The following is a 16,509-nucleotide window of genomic DNA, read 5'->3' as shown; positions in this document are numbered from 1 at the left end:
TGTGCAGGGGCTCACTGAGGATTCCTGCTGGATGGAGCGGGCTGGAGCTGTGAGCATGTGCTGACTTTCACTTTGAGCTGTCTCTCCGGTGCCAGCCGGGATCTCCAGAGCAGTTTGCCAAGGGCAAAACTGCCAGGCACTGCAGGAGGAAAAGATCATTTATTCACTTATTCCCCTGGCAAGCAGGACAGATGCAGCGAGGCCTTTAACCCCTGCCAGAGCTTTGTCCCTTTTTGTCCCCTTCCTGTCAGGGTGGTGTGGGGTTTGGTGCTTTTCTGCTTGGTTTGATTTCTCGCTGGAATTTTTGGATGATGTAATAACCTTGGAGGGAGGATGAGCGCTGTGCTCACTGTGGTTGCCATCTGCCGGTCCCTGGGAGCCCTGCACTGCTTCTCCAGCGGCAGGGGCAGGAGGGATGGTGGCACTTGTGCACGGACTCTGCTGCCAGCAGGGCAGTGCCAAAGCAGCAAAGAACTCGCTTTATGCTGACAAGGTTTTGTCTTGGCCTTGTCCCCCTCGCTTCAAGCCGTCCCCTCCTTCCACAGATGGTGTGGGATGGGAACTGGGAGGAGAAGGCAAAGGATGAGCAGAGAGCAGAGGCTGTTTTCCCCAAGTCTGACCATTCTAGTGGCTGGCAGCATCCCTGAAGGACTGGCCTGGCCCCTCCACGTTTTTTGGAGCATGTCCCCAGAAGCCAGCAGTGATGGCCAAAGAACTATCAGCCAGGAGTTCCTCTTGGGGCCTCTCAGGTGTGGTCACACACAACTTCTCATGGCTGAGGTTCCACATCAGGCAGATTAACGTGCTGCAGTACCTGGTTGGCTTCTGGCTTGACTTGGAATTGAGGATTTAGGCTGAATTTCTCTCTTCCAGCCCAGATTTTGGTGCTGAGATACCTCAGATTCTTGGAAGTCAAATCTGAGGTAGCACCACATGAGGGACCTTCAGAGGTGAAGACACAGACGTTTTCTGACAAAGAAAACATTTTTCTCCTGCCAGGACATGCTTGGGCTGCGAATCCTGTAGGAGTGTCCTTTTCACAAAGACCTGCTAGGACCTATTGCAGGTCCTTCCTGAATGTGAGCAGAGTGTATGGAAGCCTGGGTCTGACAGTCTGTGCTTGCCTGTTCCTCGGGGCTGTTCTCACTGGGGGAGCTGGGACAGGGTGCTCTTTGTTTCACGATTAATTTGGGTTCCATGTTCTGTGTCCCCTGCAGATGTGCCCACGAGCCTGCACTTCCAGAGCATGTTGAAATCCCAGTGGCAGAACAAACCCTACGAGAAAACTAAACCTCCCAAAAAGCTGTCTCTGAAGCACAGAGCCCCCGTGCCCCCCAGCCTGGCTGACCCCGCGCGCAAGGACCGCCACAAGCTGGTCAACTCCTTCTTCACCGCGGCCAGTAAGTGCTGCCCCTGCCCGGGCTGCTCTCACAGGAGCAGGAGGATGATGAGGAGGAGGATGATACCCTTCAGGTCCCGCTCCCAGGGGTGAGGCAGGGTTATGGCAGGGCTGCAGGTGAGGTGTGTGCAGGTGCAGCTCAGCTTTGTAGGGACCTTCTTGTGCTCGGTGCCCGCCGTGCCCACAGCAGTGCCACAGGTCTGAGCACCCCCATGGTGTGGACAATTTGTGGAGCTGGAAAACTCTGCCCGAGCCTCCTGTGCCAGCAGAAAGAGAGGTGAAAACGGGCATTTCATAGCTCTTTCTCTGTTCCCCTCCTCAGAGCGCTCCCATCAAAAAGCCCAAGCAGACAAGGCACACAGGCCGCCTTTAGACGATTTTTCGGCCGTGTCCAAGGCCGAGAGAGCGCCAGAGCGCTCTGCCCAGCCTCCTGCCTTTGACAAAAAGCGATTGCGAGACTGCTCATCTGAGAGGAGTGAAGGTAGGCCCCCAGGGGCAGGTGTCTCGGGGGGAGCTTGGGCTTTGCTGCATCCCCAGCCTCTCTGCCCCAGAGAAGGGGGCACGCACTGCTTTGGGCCGAGCCGCCACCGCAGCAATGCCTCGTGTGCTCTAAACTGCTTCTTCCCCAGGGCAGCCCCCTCGGAAGGCGCTTCTCTTTCCTGCAGAGCTCCTCAGCACCGGCCCTTTCTGGTGCACACGGTCCTCTCCTCTCCACCACCCCTCGGCTGGGTCGGGTTTGTTGCTAACGCTGTTGTTCATTTTCTCCCTGTGCAGTGCTGAAGCATCACACGGACGTCGCTGGCCCGAGCTACCTGTCAGCAGCTGTGACCCCCACCCCTCACAGCCCCATAGCTCGGCAGCTCTCCACCTCCTCCGAGGGCTCAGCTCCTGCCAGCTCCTCTTCCCAGGGCACCTCTGGCACTGCTGTGAGTATCTGCTGCCTTCTGGGGGGGTTCAGCTCCATCACAGGGGCTCAGCTCTTACACAGATTTGGGGCTGGGGAGTGCTCAGTGTTGGTCTTGCCACGCTGGCTTTAGTGGGTGTTGGATCTGTTGGCTGTGCAGAGCCAGGCAGCTGCAATTCCAGGTTCACCATCAGCTGGGCAGCTGCTGGTGAATATTCCCGTGCCCAGCAGTCCCTTGGCTGTGTTCCACATCCAGATTTTGGTTTCTGAATCAGTGTGGCCAGGAGAAGAGCTGAACTCCCACTGGGACAGCTCCCCTCGTGGCCTCGGTGCCACAGGGCACAGCAGTGGTGGTGACCTTCCCCTGCAGTCTCTGAGCTCAGAGCATCTTCTGAGACACACTCAGACTCCCACACTGCTTGAGGATGGCAGGATGTGGGGTCTTCCTGAGCTGTGTCAGTGAGCAGAACCAAAACCCCCTCCCACTGTGCCTGGGACAGGGCGATGGCACCAGACACCATCACCCTCCCAGGCCCACATTAGCAGCAGCCCTCCAGTGAACAACTGAATTCTGCTGAGCTCACAGGTGTCCCAGTGAAGAATCTGCCTTCTGTCTGTTCAAACTACCCATTTGGTAGTTTGGGCCAAAGCCTGAGCTGGAGGTGACATGGGACAGCAGAGCAGGACTCCTTGAACCCCCTGCTCCAGGCTTGTTGCTGTGGGGTTCTGGGTCCTTCACTGCAGAATTCAGTTGTTCCGTCACCAGCTGTGACATCAGCATCAGAAGAACCCAGGGCTGGTTCAGCTTGCGTGTGCTTGGTGTTCTGGAGGGGAGGCCAGCCCATCTCAGCAGCCCTGACACCTCGAAGGTGTCACCACCTTGGCTCTGCACACACCCACCCTGGGTTTCTCTTGTTGCTTTCGCAAGCTCGTTCAGAAATGAAAGATGAAGAGGTTTCCCTCCCCCAGCAAGAGGATTCCAGGCTCTGGGCTCCAGGCTCTGGGCTGAGGGGGGGAGCTCCTCCTGTGTTCAAGCGTCCCAGGCAGCTGCGGGTCCGTGTGTGCTCCCCTCCAAAGGGTCAATCCTCGCTCTGGGCAGCCACACCTTGGGGTTTGGGTTTCCTTGCTGCTGGGGCAGATTTGGGGGTGGGAAGAGGACTCGGAGCAAGCAGGAGGGGAACTCCAGTCTGGTGCAGATTGATGTTGGCTCTGAAGTGTCTGTAGGTCAGACAAGATCATTCTGTCCTCTCTCCATCAATGACTCCCACATGCCAGACCCCACATCCCTTTCTCTCGGTTCTTCTGTTGCAGCAGCCGAGGAGGAGGAGGGGGGAGAGCTCCTTTGACATCAACAACATCGTCATCCCCATGTCCGTGGCTGCCACGACCCGCGTGGAGAAGCTGCAGTACAAGGAGATCCTCACCCCCAGGTACTGCCCCAGAGGGAAGGCAAAGCAGGAGTAAGGGAAAGGTTGCAAAGCTGATCATTGCATTGCTGGGGACTGCTGAGGTTGGGGGTTTCCTCTGAGGGTCCCTTGGCCATCAAAGCCAGCTGCCCAGCTCAGTGTCTGCTCAGTTTAAAGTCAGTCCTGGTTGTCTCCTTGTCTTGCTGCTGAGCCAAAGGTGCCAGTGGTTTCCCAGGTCTGCAGGCACCTGGGCTGCTTAACCTCGCAGTTCTGCCTCTTCCCAACTTCACTCTGGCTCCCTCCTGTTCCTCTGTGCTCCTCCCTGGCCCATCCCAGAGCCAGGCAGGAGGGAACCTGTGGGAGGAAGAGAAGGAAATGCTGCAGCCTCTGCTCTGCTTCCTCTGTCCTTGGGAAGCCTCAGCTCTGCTACCAGGCCACCAGGGAGCTCTGGCACTTCACCCTGAGCCCAAGAGTGTTGCTCCTCGTGGCAGAGTGGAATTTCCCTTTCCCAAAAGCCAGTGTTGTGTGGGGAGGGGGATGTGCAGCTGGTTCTGGCTGTGCCCTGAGTGATGCCCGTGGTGGTTGTGTTGCAGCTGGCGTGAAGTTGATATCAGTGCTCTGAAAGCCAACCCTGAGGAGGACAACGAGGAGGTAAGAAGGGTTTTATTTCCCAGTTCATGTGGGATGAGGCTGGTGGTGACTGAACAGTGTCTGTAGAGGAAACAGAGGCAGGGACCTCAGCAGGGAACCAAGAGCTGGTGTTGGTTCCTGTACAGGGCTGCCAGAGCTCCAGGAGCACTTGGACAATGCTGTTGGGTGTGGGATGGGACTGTCGGGGTGTCTGCAGGACTGGGTGATCCCTGTGCGTCCCTTCCAGCTCAGGACATTCTAAATTCTCACTGCCACTAGTGCTGGCAGAACTGTAGAGAGATGGTTGTTTGAAAGAAGAAAGCTCTGACCGAGCCCTCTGCCTCCCCTTGCAGGTTGAGGACTTGTCAGATTCGGCCTTCGCTGCTCGGCACGGGAAGTGTGAGGAGATGGAGCGAGCGCGGTGGCTCTGGAGCACGAGCGTCCCCCCGCAGCGCCGGGGCAGCAGGTACAGCCCTGCCCCAGGGCCGCACTCCCGCCACTGGGATGCTCCTGGGAGCAGGAGGTGACTCACAAAACGCTTGAAAGCGGTGCTGGCGTTGAGAAGTTTGGTGCCATGCAGCTGGAGGAGCCCGTGTGGGAGCGGGGCACAGTTGCTTGGGTGGGATGAAGCTGCAGCCGCCGTGCTGCACACAGCTGCACCCTCTGCTCAAGCACTGCTCCAGGAGCGAGGGACGTGCTGTGCCAGCCCAGGAGTCCAGGGGAAGGCACAGGGCTTGCGATGGCATCGTTCCTGCAGGATCAGGGACAGTCACTGCACAGCTCAGTTCCCTTTCTGCTGGGTCTTTATGAGTGGGTGTCCAAAAGCAGCGCTGTTTGCAGCTGTTGGTCTCGTCATAAACCTGCACAAGAAGAGATTTGCTCTTCTCGGTTCCATCACTGAGGGTTTGTTTTCCTGGAGTCACTTTGTTCTAGGGCAGAGACGCTGCAGAGCCCCAGCTCTGTCACTGCCCTTGGAGCTGTTGTGGTTTGGGTCAGTGTCTTTGGGCTGGGGTTCCTGGCCTGTGTCAGATGCCACTTGTGCTGCTGCTGCTGCTGTTTCCAGCTGCAGTTCCCACTGCTCCTGGGATGTTTTGCTGTTTCTTTAGCCCATTTTTTACATCTGAAATCCTTGATGTCTGCTTGCTGTTGCAGTTCATCTTGGAGAGTTGCACATGGATTTGCGAGCTCAGTTATGTTTCTCTGCTTGTAGCCTGTGGGTTTTTATCTGGACTCTGTGTTGGGGCTCAGAGTTCTGTAATTCTTGGTTGAAATCTGAGCTCTTGGGGTTTCACCGTGCTCCTCCCACTCCCCGCTGCTGAAATTACTGCATTTCCAGCATTGCTGGTTCCCTGCGCTCAGTCCCTGAGCCACTGCCAGGGGTCACCAGGTGTGAGGAGGGGGAAACACTTTGAAGTGTCTTGATTTCATAAGGAGTTTCTCATCACGGTGTTTGTGCAGCACTGGAAGCGTAGGAGGTGTGTGGGACACAGAACCTGTGGAGAGCAGCGGCCGTGGTGCATCCAGACAGTGGGAATGGGACGGGGATGGGCCTGGGTGGCTTCGGCCTCTGGGCTGTGCCATTCCCTGCTTGTGTTCAGGGCAAAAGGATCCTGGGGTGGGATCAGGCCCCAGTGGGGGAGCACGGCCGGGCTCTCACAGCCGCTCCCATCTCAGGTCCTACAGATCAACAGACGGACGGACGACCCCCCAGCTGGGGAACCCCTCGACTCCCCAGCCGGCATCCCCTGAGGTGGGCAACTACCACTCGCACTTGGAGCTGTCCCACACCCACTCACCACGCAGCCCCATCAGCCCCGAACTGCTCTGTGCCCCCCTGACGCCCCTGTCCCGGGACTCTCTGCGGCTCCTGTCCAGCGAGGACACGCGTTGCTCCACGCCCGAGGCCGGCCCGGACGAGCAGGTGGGTTGTGGCTGCGCAGGTGACCCGGGCGCGGGGAGGCGGCTCGGGAGCTCCGTCTGCAGCCGCTGAAGCTTCCGCGCTCCGCACCAGGAGCGGCTCTGAGCTCCGGATCCGTGCAAGGAGTCGGGACAGAAGCTTTTGCGGGGATTTTCCGTGACGCGGTTCTCTCCCCGCAGGCCGTGCAGCCCTGGGAGCGCCGCACCTTCCCGCTCTCCTACGACCCCCGGACGGAGTGCGAGGACCAGCCCGACGCCCAGGACCGGCTGTCGCGCTGCACCCGCCGCACCTCGGGCAGCAAATCCTCCCGGGAATGCGATGGCGCTTCGGCTTCGCCCGGCCTGGCCAGCCTCAAGAGCCGAAACCCGCTGGCCCCCCCTTCCTCCTCCTCTTCCTCCTCTTCCTCCTCCTCTTCCTCCTCCTCCTCCTCCTCCTCCTGCTCCGCAGTCCTGCGGCCAGCGCACAGATAGAGACACACGGGGAGACATGAGCAAACCAACACACAGAACTAACTCTTGGCATTAAAGCTTCCAAAATCTGCGTTTGATATTCAAACATCCTGCCGGGAATTTTCACAGTTTTTAGTGAATTTAAGGAGTTTAGAAACTGTTTTTTGTTTTCTTTTTTTTTTTTTCCTTTGTTTTCTTTTTTTTTCTTTTTTCTTTTTTTTTTTTTTCCTTCTCCGTGTTTCCTCGTCACATGAATGACCCCCAGATTCCTCCCAGTGGAGTGAAGCCTCGGGAGGGGAGCAGCCCACCAGACCCCCTCCCCTTTCCTCCCTCCTTTAGGTGTATAAAACTAGAGCACAGGATTTAGCTGACTAGCAGATTTCGGGGATAGTTTTTCCCAACAAAAGGGTGTCGTTTTCTCTTAACCCACTCCCCCCACCCTGAAAGGTTTTAGTGGAGTGAAATTAGTGGTGAAAAGTGATGTCTTGGGATTGCAACCTTCACTGTCTGGCTGTCCTCACCTGCAGAGCGCCCACCTGCACTTCCACCCTCCTGGATTTTCCTGCCCCAGGTTGTAGTTCCAGGTATCCCAAGGGGGTTTCTGTTCCTCCCTGATCCTCCCTCTGCCCCTGGGGACACCTTCCCCTTCCTTCCTTCTCCCCTGGTTTGGAGCAGTGGCTGTGGCCGTTCCCAGCAGGGGGAAAGGAGGGATCTCGTGTGCGCTGCACACTCAGCTCGGCGTGGCAGGGGTGGGAGCACAGCTCGTGCACTCCCGCTGCGTTTCGAGGGCAGGGAGGGGAAGAGTCCGCGATGCTCGGAGCAGGAGCAGAATTCCCGGGGCCCTTGGACGCCCTTTGGGGTGAGGCTGTGCAGCTGGAACGGGGCTGTGGCCAGTGCTGGAGTTGTGCCCTCGCTGGGGGCTCGGGGAGCCGCGGGCCGGGGTCCCGCAGGTGGGTTTGTGCCAGACAAGGGGGATCAGAGAGGGAAGGATGGAGGCAGGAGGCGGCTCCTGGGGGATTGGGGCCATCCCGAACCCGCGTGGGGTCACCACAGCTTCGCTCCACTCCCGCACCGTCCCGGCACCGGGGGCGGTTCCGTTTCGTTTCCGGGCGCTGGCGGCGCCCGCTCCTGACAGGTTTTGAGTTTGTTCCTCCCCGTCCCCTCCCGCCCGGTTCCGCACCCGCAGTGATCCCGGACCCCACACGCCGTCCCCATCCGTAACGCTTCCCGGTCCTGACGGTGTGGCTCCTGGGCCTGTCCTGTTGCTAGCATTGTGCCTGTCTTATGTATAATCACATCACCAAAAAAAAACGGAAAAAAAAAATACAAAGGACTTTTTTTTTTTTCCATTTTGTAATCGTAAAGAAATAGTCGCTGAACTGCTTCATGGTCGGGGTTTTCACAATTTTCAACATGATCTCGTGGTTTTGGTTCTGTTCTAGTTTAAGGGATCCGTCATTGTTTCTTTAAAACAAAAACCCAACAAACAGCGCTACCATATCCCTCTGCAGAAGTGCTTTTCTATTTATAAGGTTGAAAATTCTGAATAACCCTTTTAGCATTATAAAAACCACACAAAAAAAAAAACCCACCTTGTATTTTGTAAATATTTTCTTTTCCTGCTTTGAGCTGTGTAATGTCCTTGTTATATAGAAATGCTTTTCTTCCGAGAAGCTGATCTTTGTTAATGTCTTGATTCTGTTGGCAAAGCACAAATGTGCTTATAAAAAAAAAAAAAAGAAGAAAAGATTAAAAAAAAAATTAAAATGTAATATTCCATTTGATGAGTGTGAAACGCTGGGCTGGGACAGGGAAGGGCCCTGAGTGCACTGGGATCAGCTGCTTCCCTCCTGTGTGATGCTCTTTTCCAGCAGTTACAGGCAGCGAGAGGAGGAACCCCTGGGCTGGGGGTTATTTTACATTTCTGGGGTTAATTGGGTGCTGCTGGTTCTCTTCCAGGGACTGCTGTGTTCTGCTCCACCAGGCAGGTCACCCCTCCTGCACCCCTCTGTGCCCCGGGACAGCTGTGGGAGTGTGAAAAGGGAAGCAGGAACTGCAAAGCAGTCTCTGCCCCTCTGCTGGCCCAGCCGGGGATTCTGTGGATGGATCCCCACCCCACGGCCCCCATGCAAAAGAGGTGCCAATTATCATTATCGTAGTAATGACTTTATTTCCAAATTCACTTTTACGGCAACAGTGTAAACCAGTTGTTAAACACACGATACACTATGGACACCCACAGACAGAAGCTAAGCTAGAATGATACACTGAGATCAAACCTTCCCTCCCCTCCCCGGCGCAGCCGACACCACACAGGCTGGCACCGACCTTTGCGATCAGGCAGACTTTTTTTGAAGTGCAGAAATAGGATTTTTTTTATTTTTTTTTTCTTCAAATCAGTGCCAGTTTTAACCCTTTTCAGACCCAGGATGTGTGTGGAGTAAAGGAAAAGCCGGGTTCAGGTTGTCCGGCTGCTCACAGGGACCCTCAGGCCTGGGTTTGAAGGCAGGGTTGGGGCAGGGGACGTGGCTCGGGCTGCTGGAGGGGACAGTGGGTGACACTGTGGATGTAAAGGGCTGCCCTGGCACCCCACAGCCCCGGGAGGGACGGCAGCCGGGGCTGAGGACACTCAGAGGAGGAAGGGGTCGCTGACTGGAGCTCGGTGCGCACAAAGGACATCCCAGCCCGGGGTGCTGCTGTCCCTCAGGGGCTGCACCGAGGGGACAGGGGTGGCACAGGACAGGCGAGCTCAGCTACCCCGTCCTGCAGCCCGGCAGGGGTGACAGGTGATGCTTTGAGGGCTCTCCCAACTTGCTCGTTCTACAAAGGACAAAAACCGCGGCGGCTCCTACAGCGCTACAGAGTCGGGGACGGAGCACAGAGTCTTACAATCATGGAGTCAAGTGAACGGAGCGAGTGACAAGCTGGACATGGTGGTGGTGCTGGACCAGCCTCTCCCCAGCAATAAAGCAGCTCCTGGGGCTGCAGAGAGAAGGGTTGGGCCCCCCAAACCATCCCCATCCCACGGCCAGGCCTGCAGGATGGGAGCGCATCCTGTCCTGGAGGAACTGCTGCTCTCACAGCCTTGGTGGCACCCAGCCACCACCCCAAGGACAGCCAGGGGCCCTGACCCCCCGCCAGCCCTGTCAGAGCAGGATTCCAGCCCTTGGGAAAGCGCGGCTTTCCCTGCAGCACAGCCCGGGGCTGCGGCCCCAGCAGGGCCCCTCTGCCCTCCCCGCTGTGCCCACGGGACACACGGAGCTGCACCGGCGGCACCTCGGCCTCTTTGGTTGAAGAGGGAAGGGGCAGGCGGGGATGGCCGCAGGACCCCCTCGTGCTCCCCAGAGAGCCACAGGGGAACAGAAGCAGCCAAAGAATGAACTCGACTGGCTCCTGTCCCCGAGCGCTGCCGGGGCTGTGTGAGGGGTGAGACGCTGCCAGCTCACACCCGGGGAGCGCCCAGAAAGGGGGTTCAGTGCCGGGGAGCAGCCGCTGGCCCCGGGCTGGGGGAGCTGCTGCCGCCTCCCCCACGTCCTCCCGGGGTCTCACCGCTGCCACCGGCACAGCAGAGCCATGGAGCTGCCACCTCCGCCATCGCTGAGCTGACCTTGCAGGGAAAGAAAAAGAACAACCCAAAAATGTCACAAGCTGCACCCAAATCCAGGAGCCATCCCAGCCCTGGAGCTGTGAGTGCCCCTCATCCAAGCTCCCCGGGCAGCCCCCCCGGCAGACATGCGGTGCCGGGCTCCTCCTGCGGCACCCGGGCCCCGGCTGGGCTACGGCAGAGCCGGCGCGGGGCAGCTCAAAACTACTTACAGCATTTATTTTTTAAACACATGCTCATTTATGAAAACAATCACCCTGGCACGGTCCAAGCATATACAGACAAATCTACTCTACGACACGAGGGGCTGCCAAAGGAATGGGGAAAAGCCTCTACTCATCCACTCAGCGGTTCCAGCACAGCCACGGAGAGGGGAACGGCCGTCCGGGACCCTCGGAGCGGGCACCCGGCGTCGCCTGAACTCCAGCTGCCGGAGCTGAGAGCGGGTTAGGGGGTACCTGGCCGTTATCTTCATACACATCTCGGCTTTCGGAAATAAAAACAAAAGGTTTCTTCCAAATCAGCAGGCAAATTTGACGTGAGGAGGGAGGGCACCCCCCCGCAGCCCTGGCCAGCGGCAGGGCACGGGCTGGGCACGGTCACAGCCCCTGCCCGGGAGAGCCACCCGCTGCCCTGTGCTGGTGTGGGGTGCTCGGGTCAGCGTCGTGCTGTGGCCGCCCCTTCCCGGGCCGGGACAGCGAGGGACGCGGCAGGAGCGCGGGGAGCAGGGGACGGGGACGGGCTGTGCGCTCCGAGGAGCAGGGGGAGAGGAGGTTTTGTACCTCATAGTGTCACTGATTTTGAAGTCCTGGAGCTAGAGCTGAATGAACAGTAAAAGCAGGTTAAATCATTAACCAGTTAGGGACGGGGAAGCAGCTGTAAAAGGAACAGAGGAAGAAGGCCAGATTATTATTTTTGTTTCTTTTCTTTTTTGTTTCCTTTCCTTGTCTTCTCTCCTGGTGGCCGCCGTGCCGTGATCACAAGCCCTGCTTGGCCAGCGAGGCGGACACCTCGTCGGCTAGCGTGGCCAGCTGGGGGGAGTCCACCAGGTTGATGCTGCCGGTGGAGGAGACGTTGCTAAGGCGGCGCGGGGAGGCATCTCCGGAGATGGTCGGGGACTTGTAGACAATTTCGGCGCCGTGGTCGGTCTTGGCTTTGGCGTTCTCGCGGAAGGTCAGCTTGTGGGTCTCAATCTGGGAGGGAGAGGAGGGCGGTCAGGGGGGCACGGCCATGAGAGGTGGGAGCGGAGCTCAGAGCACTGAACCGGAGTCCCCAGGGCCCCAGGCCTCGGGCACGGCCCAGGAACCGGCGGGGACAGCAGGACCTGAGCCTCTGGATGCTGCCAAGTCCTCCCCAGGTGAGCTCCTGGGAACGCAGAGGGCACAGCCTGGGCTGCTCCCAGTCCCCTGGCAGAGATCCTGGGGGGATGTGGCACATGAAGCTTCCCCTTTGCCCACGCAGCTGCTCCCAGGAGCCAAACCCCTGTCCCGGTGAGCTGGATCTGGTGTGCTACTTACAGGTGCCCTCCCCAGCCGAGAGCAGGGCTGGGGGCTGGCTCTCCGTGGGGGTGAGTGGCTCCAGCACCAGGGCCTGGAGCCCAGCGGGGTCTGGGCTTGGGGTCCGGGTCTTGTCTTCCTTGCCTTTCTCTCTCTACAGGTGAAGAAACCCGCCCAGGGCAGTGGGGGGACAAAAAATGCATCAGCAACAAAAAACATGATCCAAGAAATGTCAGCCAGAAGGAAAAAGACAAAAAATATAGAAAAGAAATAGAAAAATGGGGAGAAAAAGATCTGAAAATCAGGGCCATTCACTGACTCATAGAAAGAAGAGTGGCTGCCTTTGGAGCCAGGGAGGAAAAGTCTCCAGGAACAGCAAGGGAGAGCACAGGGACTTGGGCAGAGCACGGAGCACCCGGCTCAGGAACCAGAGCTCAGCCTGAAGAGCTGCAGTCTGTGAGCCCAAATGTGGATCTGTGTCACGGAGCAAGGAGGAGGCTTGGGAAGATGGGAAAGGGCAGCAGAGCTGCACCTGGACTCAGCTACAGCCACAACCTCCCCCAGGCTGGGTTTAGGCAGGGCAGGGGCTGAAGTGGTGATGGGTCACGGCCTTGCAAAGAGCAAGTTCTTCAAACTATGGCCCAGTGAATGTGCCAGGATGTGACAGAGCCATCTCTGGAATGACAAAACTGATGGCAAAGGGCTCAGTGAAGCACAGGGGAGGCTGATGCACGGCAGAGAGAAGGGGAAGGAAGGCAAGCGGTCCCGCAGTCAGAGGCCAGCTGGAGGTGAGAGCTGGAGCTGCACAGAGAACACGTGGCCAAGAACAAAGTGCCAAAATACAGGAGCTCAAACAGAACCTTCCCCTCCCATTGAGACAAAAGTGCTGCAAAAACAAGCGAGATAAAAACCACTTTTCCCTGGGGAAGCTGAACCCTGTGTGTCGCCAGGCTGGAGTCTCAGCTCTGTGCTTACCTGATGTCCTCACCCCCCTGCCTGCTGGGGACTTGGTGGCCTTGAAGCCCAGCTGTGGGGCTGTTTTACTTGGCTAAAACTCACTCAAGTCACCATCAAAGCCTTGGTGGGAACAGCTCAGCCCTAGTTCAGTATTTCCCTGACCCGAGCATCTTTTGTCTTTCAATTTAAATCCCCCCAAACACTCCCTTCCCTTCACAGAGCCCTCGGTCAGGAAGGAGAAATCACCTTCTGAAGGGCCAGCTTGCTGCAGAGTCACCTGCTCTAAATAAAGCTGAGCCTTTAATGCTCCCCTTTCCCTGGGGATCCAACACCTCTGCAGCTCTGTGTCACAGCAGCAGCACGGCACAGGGCTCGCTGATGGTGACACTTCATTGTGGGCAGGCTTTGAGACACAAACACCAACTTGAGAGGCAGCAGGAAGGCAGGAGAGCACAGGAGAGGCTGTCCCTGCCTGTGCTGGCCGCGGTGCCACAGCCCGAGGGACAGAGCCCGGCTGGCAGCAGCTCTGCCCAGCACTGCAGCCGCCCCCAGCGCCCTTTACCTTTTTATTGCCTCCTCCAGGGACGTGGCTGATGTTGTCTAGGGACCCGATTTTCGACTGCACCTTATCTTTGAAGTCCAGTTTCTCAGATTTCACCTCCACCTGGCCACCACCTGCAAGTGAGAGGGAGAGGTGGTGGCTCAGGAGCTGGGGACAGCACTCCAGAGCTCCCCAGGACGCTGCAGCCCCACTCTGCCCCCCTCCACACCCCCCGAGCCTGGGGGGTACCTGGTTTGTGATGGATGTTGCCCAGGGAACCACATTTGGATGTCACATGGCTCAGGTCCACCGGTTTGTAAACGATTTGCACCTGCCCGTAGGAGAGAGGAGAAGGGGATGAGCTGGTGGCCAGCACGGGCAGGAGGGGAGGGGGAGCACAACACACGCAGCACCTGAGCTGGACTGGAGGGAGAGGACAGCTCCAACCCCAGGAGGATTAATGACACCAAAGAAACTCATCAGAAATGGGAGATCATTAATGCCCGTGTGCAGTAGCCTCTTAACATGTCAGCATGCACGAGATCACCTCTCCACAGAGCGGGGAGTAGAGGCAATTTTAAAGTGTTCGAGTGAGAGAGAAAGTGGAGTGGTAATTAATTAAGATTTGCATACACATCATCCAAAAGTAGGAGATATACCAGAGAGAAAATGTAAAAAATAAATACCTTTTCTGGTGTAAAACATAAAGCTTATGTCCACAAAAACTGAAAGAACAGAAATGATCAATGTGCACAGAACTTTTAAAAGAGTGACCAAAATATGCATTTCTGAAAAATGCTGTAACAGAAATAAGGGTTAAAAAAAAAAAAAAACAAAAAAAGAAAAACAAAGAAAAGGCAAAGCAAAGTCTAAATATCTGGAGTTCACATCATAGAAATTAAAATGGCAATTATAAAATATTGAACCACAACAGCATTTTGTGATATTTAAGCTCTGTTTTGATGTGCTTTGCCCAGGATATCTCTGAACATGGGCTCCAGCATTTCCAGGACCACCCCCCGTGCCCAGAGCCTCTTGTGCACGGACAGAGGGACACGGGACAGACAGAGGGACAGCAGGGGCTCTGCAGGGCAGCAGCCACACACGGGGAGCACCCTGGCACCACGCACACACACAGCAGCTACAGGAGCAGGAGACAAGGGGGGAGAAGAGACCCCTGGAGCCCACAGGTTACCCCAGAGCCAGGTTTGGGACTCACGGCGGCCGTGGGTCAGCTCGGAGGAGAAATGGCATCAGCCACACCCCGAGGCTGGCTCTGGGCACTTCCCAGGGAGCAAATGCTGCTGCCCGTGCTCCCCAGGCACCACAGCAGGCGTGGTGCTCTCAGCAGCCCCACCAAAGGCAGCTCTGCAGAGGAGCTGACCCCTCCAGCAGCCCAGAACAGCACCAAGGGCCCACTGCTCCCCAGCTCAGCACCTGAGGCTGACCCAAAAGCCCAGGGGAAGGTCCATCCTCCGGTTCTCACATGGCCCCAACGCCCTCGGTGCCTGTCACAGCCCTGAGGAACAGCCCAGCAGGGAGCCAGCTAAAGGAGGAACAGAGGCTCAGAGCCCTGCTGACCTGCCTTGTCTCCGATGCTCACGCAGACCAAAAGGCACATTTGACAGGAGACAGAGAGGGAGAAAAGCAACCCCTCGGGGTCTGGGAGCACACCGTGGACACAGACGTGGAGACAGCGCTGGGAAAGGTCACACGTGTAAAGCACTCAGCCAGGAGAGGAGCTGCATTTGGTTGGAAAGCGGGAAACAGACCCAAAAAGGGCAGCTGGTGCCTTTCTAATCCCAGCTGTGACCCTGAAGGGTCTCTCAGCAATTCAGGCACCACTGAGACCCGGGACTGAAAGTCCTCCCGTTTCCAGAACAAGAAATCAGCAATTGGAACTTTCTCCTCTCATTCCCAGTCCCTTTTTTGACTGACAGGACTCCATCATCCCTTCCCATCCTGCTGGGGAGCAGAGAAGGACCCTCCCCGTTTCAGCAAGAAAGGAAAAGGGGAACAGAGTTGTTTGCCTGGGAAACCAGTGCCAGAGACCTGGGGATCCCACCCCTCAGCATCAGCAGCGCTGAGCCCAGCTTCTGCCAAAGGCATCCCCTGGGCAGAGCATCCACGGGCTTAAAAACCAGACACCGACCCCAGGGAGCAGCAGGGACCTCTGGAGGCAGCGATGGTGGGGCAGGGGGTGCTGCTGGCAGGGGGGGTAAAGTCCCAAAGGCCACTGGGGTCCCCCCAGGGCAGCCCCAGGACCCAGCCCCCTGTGCAGCCACGCTCTGCCCCTGCCAGCCTTTGCTTTGCTCCCAGAGCTGCTGCAGCCAGGCAAAGGTCGTGGGGTTCTCATTTCTGGCAGGGCCTGGGGAGGGATCACAACACCCAGGTGAAAATCCAGGTTATTCTTTACCCACGGTGTGAGCTCTGCAGGGGAAGGGACGAGCTCATCACCAGGCACAGCGAGGAGGATTTGTGGCCAACACCAGCTCCTGGTCCACCGCACCCTGGGCAGCCCAGGCGGTGCAGGACCCAGAGTAAGGAAGAGGAAGAACCATGGAACTGCTTGACAGGGTCTGAGCTCTGCAGAGCAGCTCCTCTGGCCTGTGAAGCCATTGCAGAGTGACACCAAATTCAGGCCAGAGGTTGCAAACCCAGCTGTGTCGCTGTGTTCACCTGCCAAGCCTTCTGCAAGGCTCAGGTTCTCGGGGAGGGCGTCCAGAGATCAAAAACAGCCCAAGGAGAATCTCAGACCAGCCCCAGTCACACTGTCTGGGCTCTCAGGGATGCGTTTTCCCCGGTCCAGCATCTTTCCTGGACCCAAACTGCCTCCAGCTGTAAATCCACCAACCTCTGTGGAGTTTCTCCAGGTTTCTGGCACAGTGACTGAAAGCTGAGTCTGGTATTTATGTGGGAACAGCTGGAAATGCCAGCATTCAAATCAATTAACTCAACAATACTTCAGGCTCAGCCTCCACGGGCGCTGCTGGACACATTCGTTAGCAAGGAGAAACGGAATATTTGCAGGGATCATACTTGCCTGATGGGAATGGGCACGTTCACACCTTGGGAAGGATCATGTCCAATTTAGCAGCACACTGAGCAATGAGGACTGGGTCTGCTCACAGATCTACCTGGCATCACCGTGTGCCAGAGACCCCACCCCGCAGACAAGGAGCCTCCCCAGCAGTGCCAACCCTGG

The 16,509-nt window shown here is 57.3% G+C and overlaps 2 protein-coding genes across 31 annotated transcripts in view; one reads left to right on the top strand and one right to left on the bottom strand.

Moving 5' to 3' along the window:
* The window catches only part of KANSL1 (KAT8 regulatory NSL complex subunit 1), a 76,097-nt gene extending 67,619 nt beyond the window's left edge, over positions 1 to 8,478 (top strand). For 2 of the 7 annotated variants that reach the window (XM_086864062.1, XM_086864063.1), the window contains 8 exons: positions 1,218 to 1,400; positions 1,722 to 1,880; positions 2,174 to 2,325; positions 3,615 to 3,733; positions 4,303 to 4,360; positions 4,693 to 4,805; positions 6,014 to 6,260; positions 6,437 to 8,478. In XM_086864062.1, coding sequence (XP_086720188.1) covers positions 1,218 to 1,400; positions 1,722 to 1,880; positions 2,174 to 2,325; positions 3,615 to 3,733; positions 4,303 to 4,360; positions 4,693 to 4,805; positions 6,014 to 6,260; positions 6,437 to 6,727 — 1,322 coding nt within the window. In that variant the 3' untranslated portion in view covers positions 6,728 to 8,478. The remainder of the gene's footprint in view (positions 1 to 1,217; positions 1,401 to 1,721; positions 1,881 to 2,173; positions 2,326 to 3,614; positions 3,734 to 4,302; positions 4,361 to 4,692; positions 4,806 to 6,013; positions 6,261 to 6,436) is intronic. The other 5 variants (XM_086864067.1, XM_086864069.1, XM_086864065.1 and 2 more) reach the window with 3 other exon arrangements.
* Positions 8,479 to 8,856: 378 nt separating this feature from the next.
* Positions 8,857 to 16,509, bottom strand: part of MAPT (microtubule associated protein tau) — a 40,144-nt gene continuing 32,491 nt past the window's right edge. For 23 of the 24 annotated variants that reach the window (XM_086864146.1, XM_086864150.1, XM_086864149.1 and 20 more), the window contains 3 exons: positions 13,554 to 13,635; positions 13,326 to 13,438; positions 8,857 to 11,503 (listed from right to left, as the gene is read on the bottom strand). In XM_086864146.1, the coding sequence (XP_086720272.1) occupies positions 11,288 to 11,503; positions 13,326 to 13,438; positions 13,554 to 13,635 (411 nt within the window). In that variant the 3' untranslated portion in view covers positions 8,857 to 11,287. Of the gene's footprint in view, positions 11,504 to 11,827; positions 11,961 to 13,325; positions 13,439 to 13,553; positions 13,636 to 16,509 lie in introns of all 24 variants that reach the window. The other variant, XM_086864134.1, reaches the window with a different exon arrangement.

This window comes from Cyanistes caeruleus, chromosome 27, assembly GCF_971803275.1.
Source record: "Cyanistes caeruleus chromosome 27, bCyaCae1.hap1.1, whole genome shotgun sequence".
Lineage (NCBI taxonomy): Eukaryota > Metazoa > Chordata > Aves > Passeriformes > Paridae > Cyanistes > Cyanistes caeruleus.
This window is presented reverse-complemented; position numbering and strand designations above follow the sequence as displayed.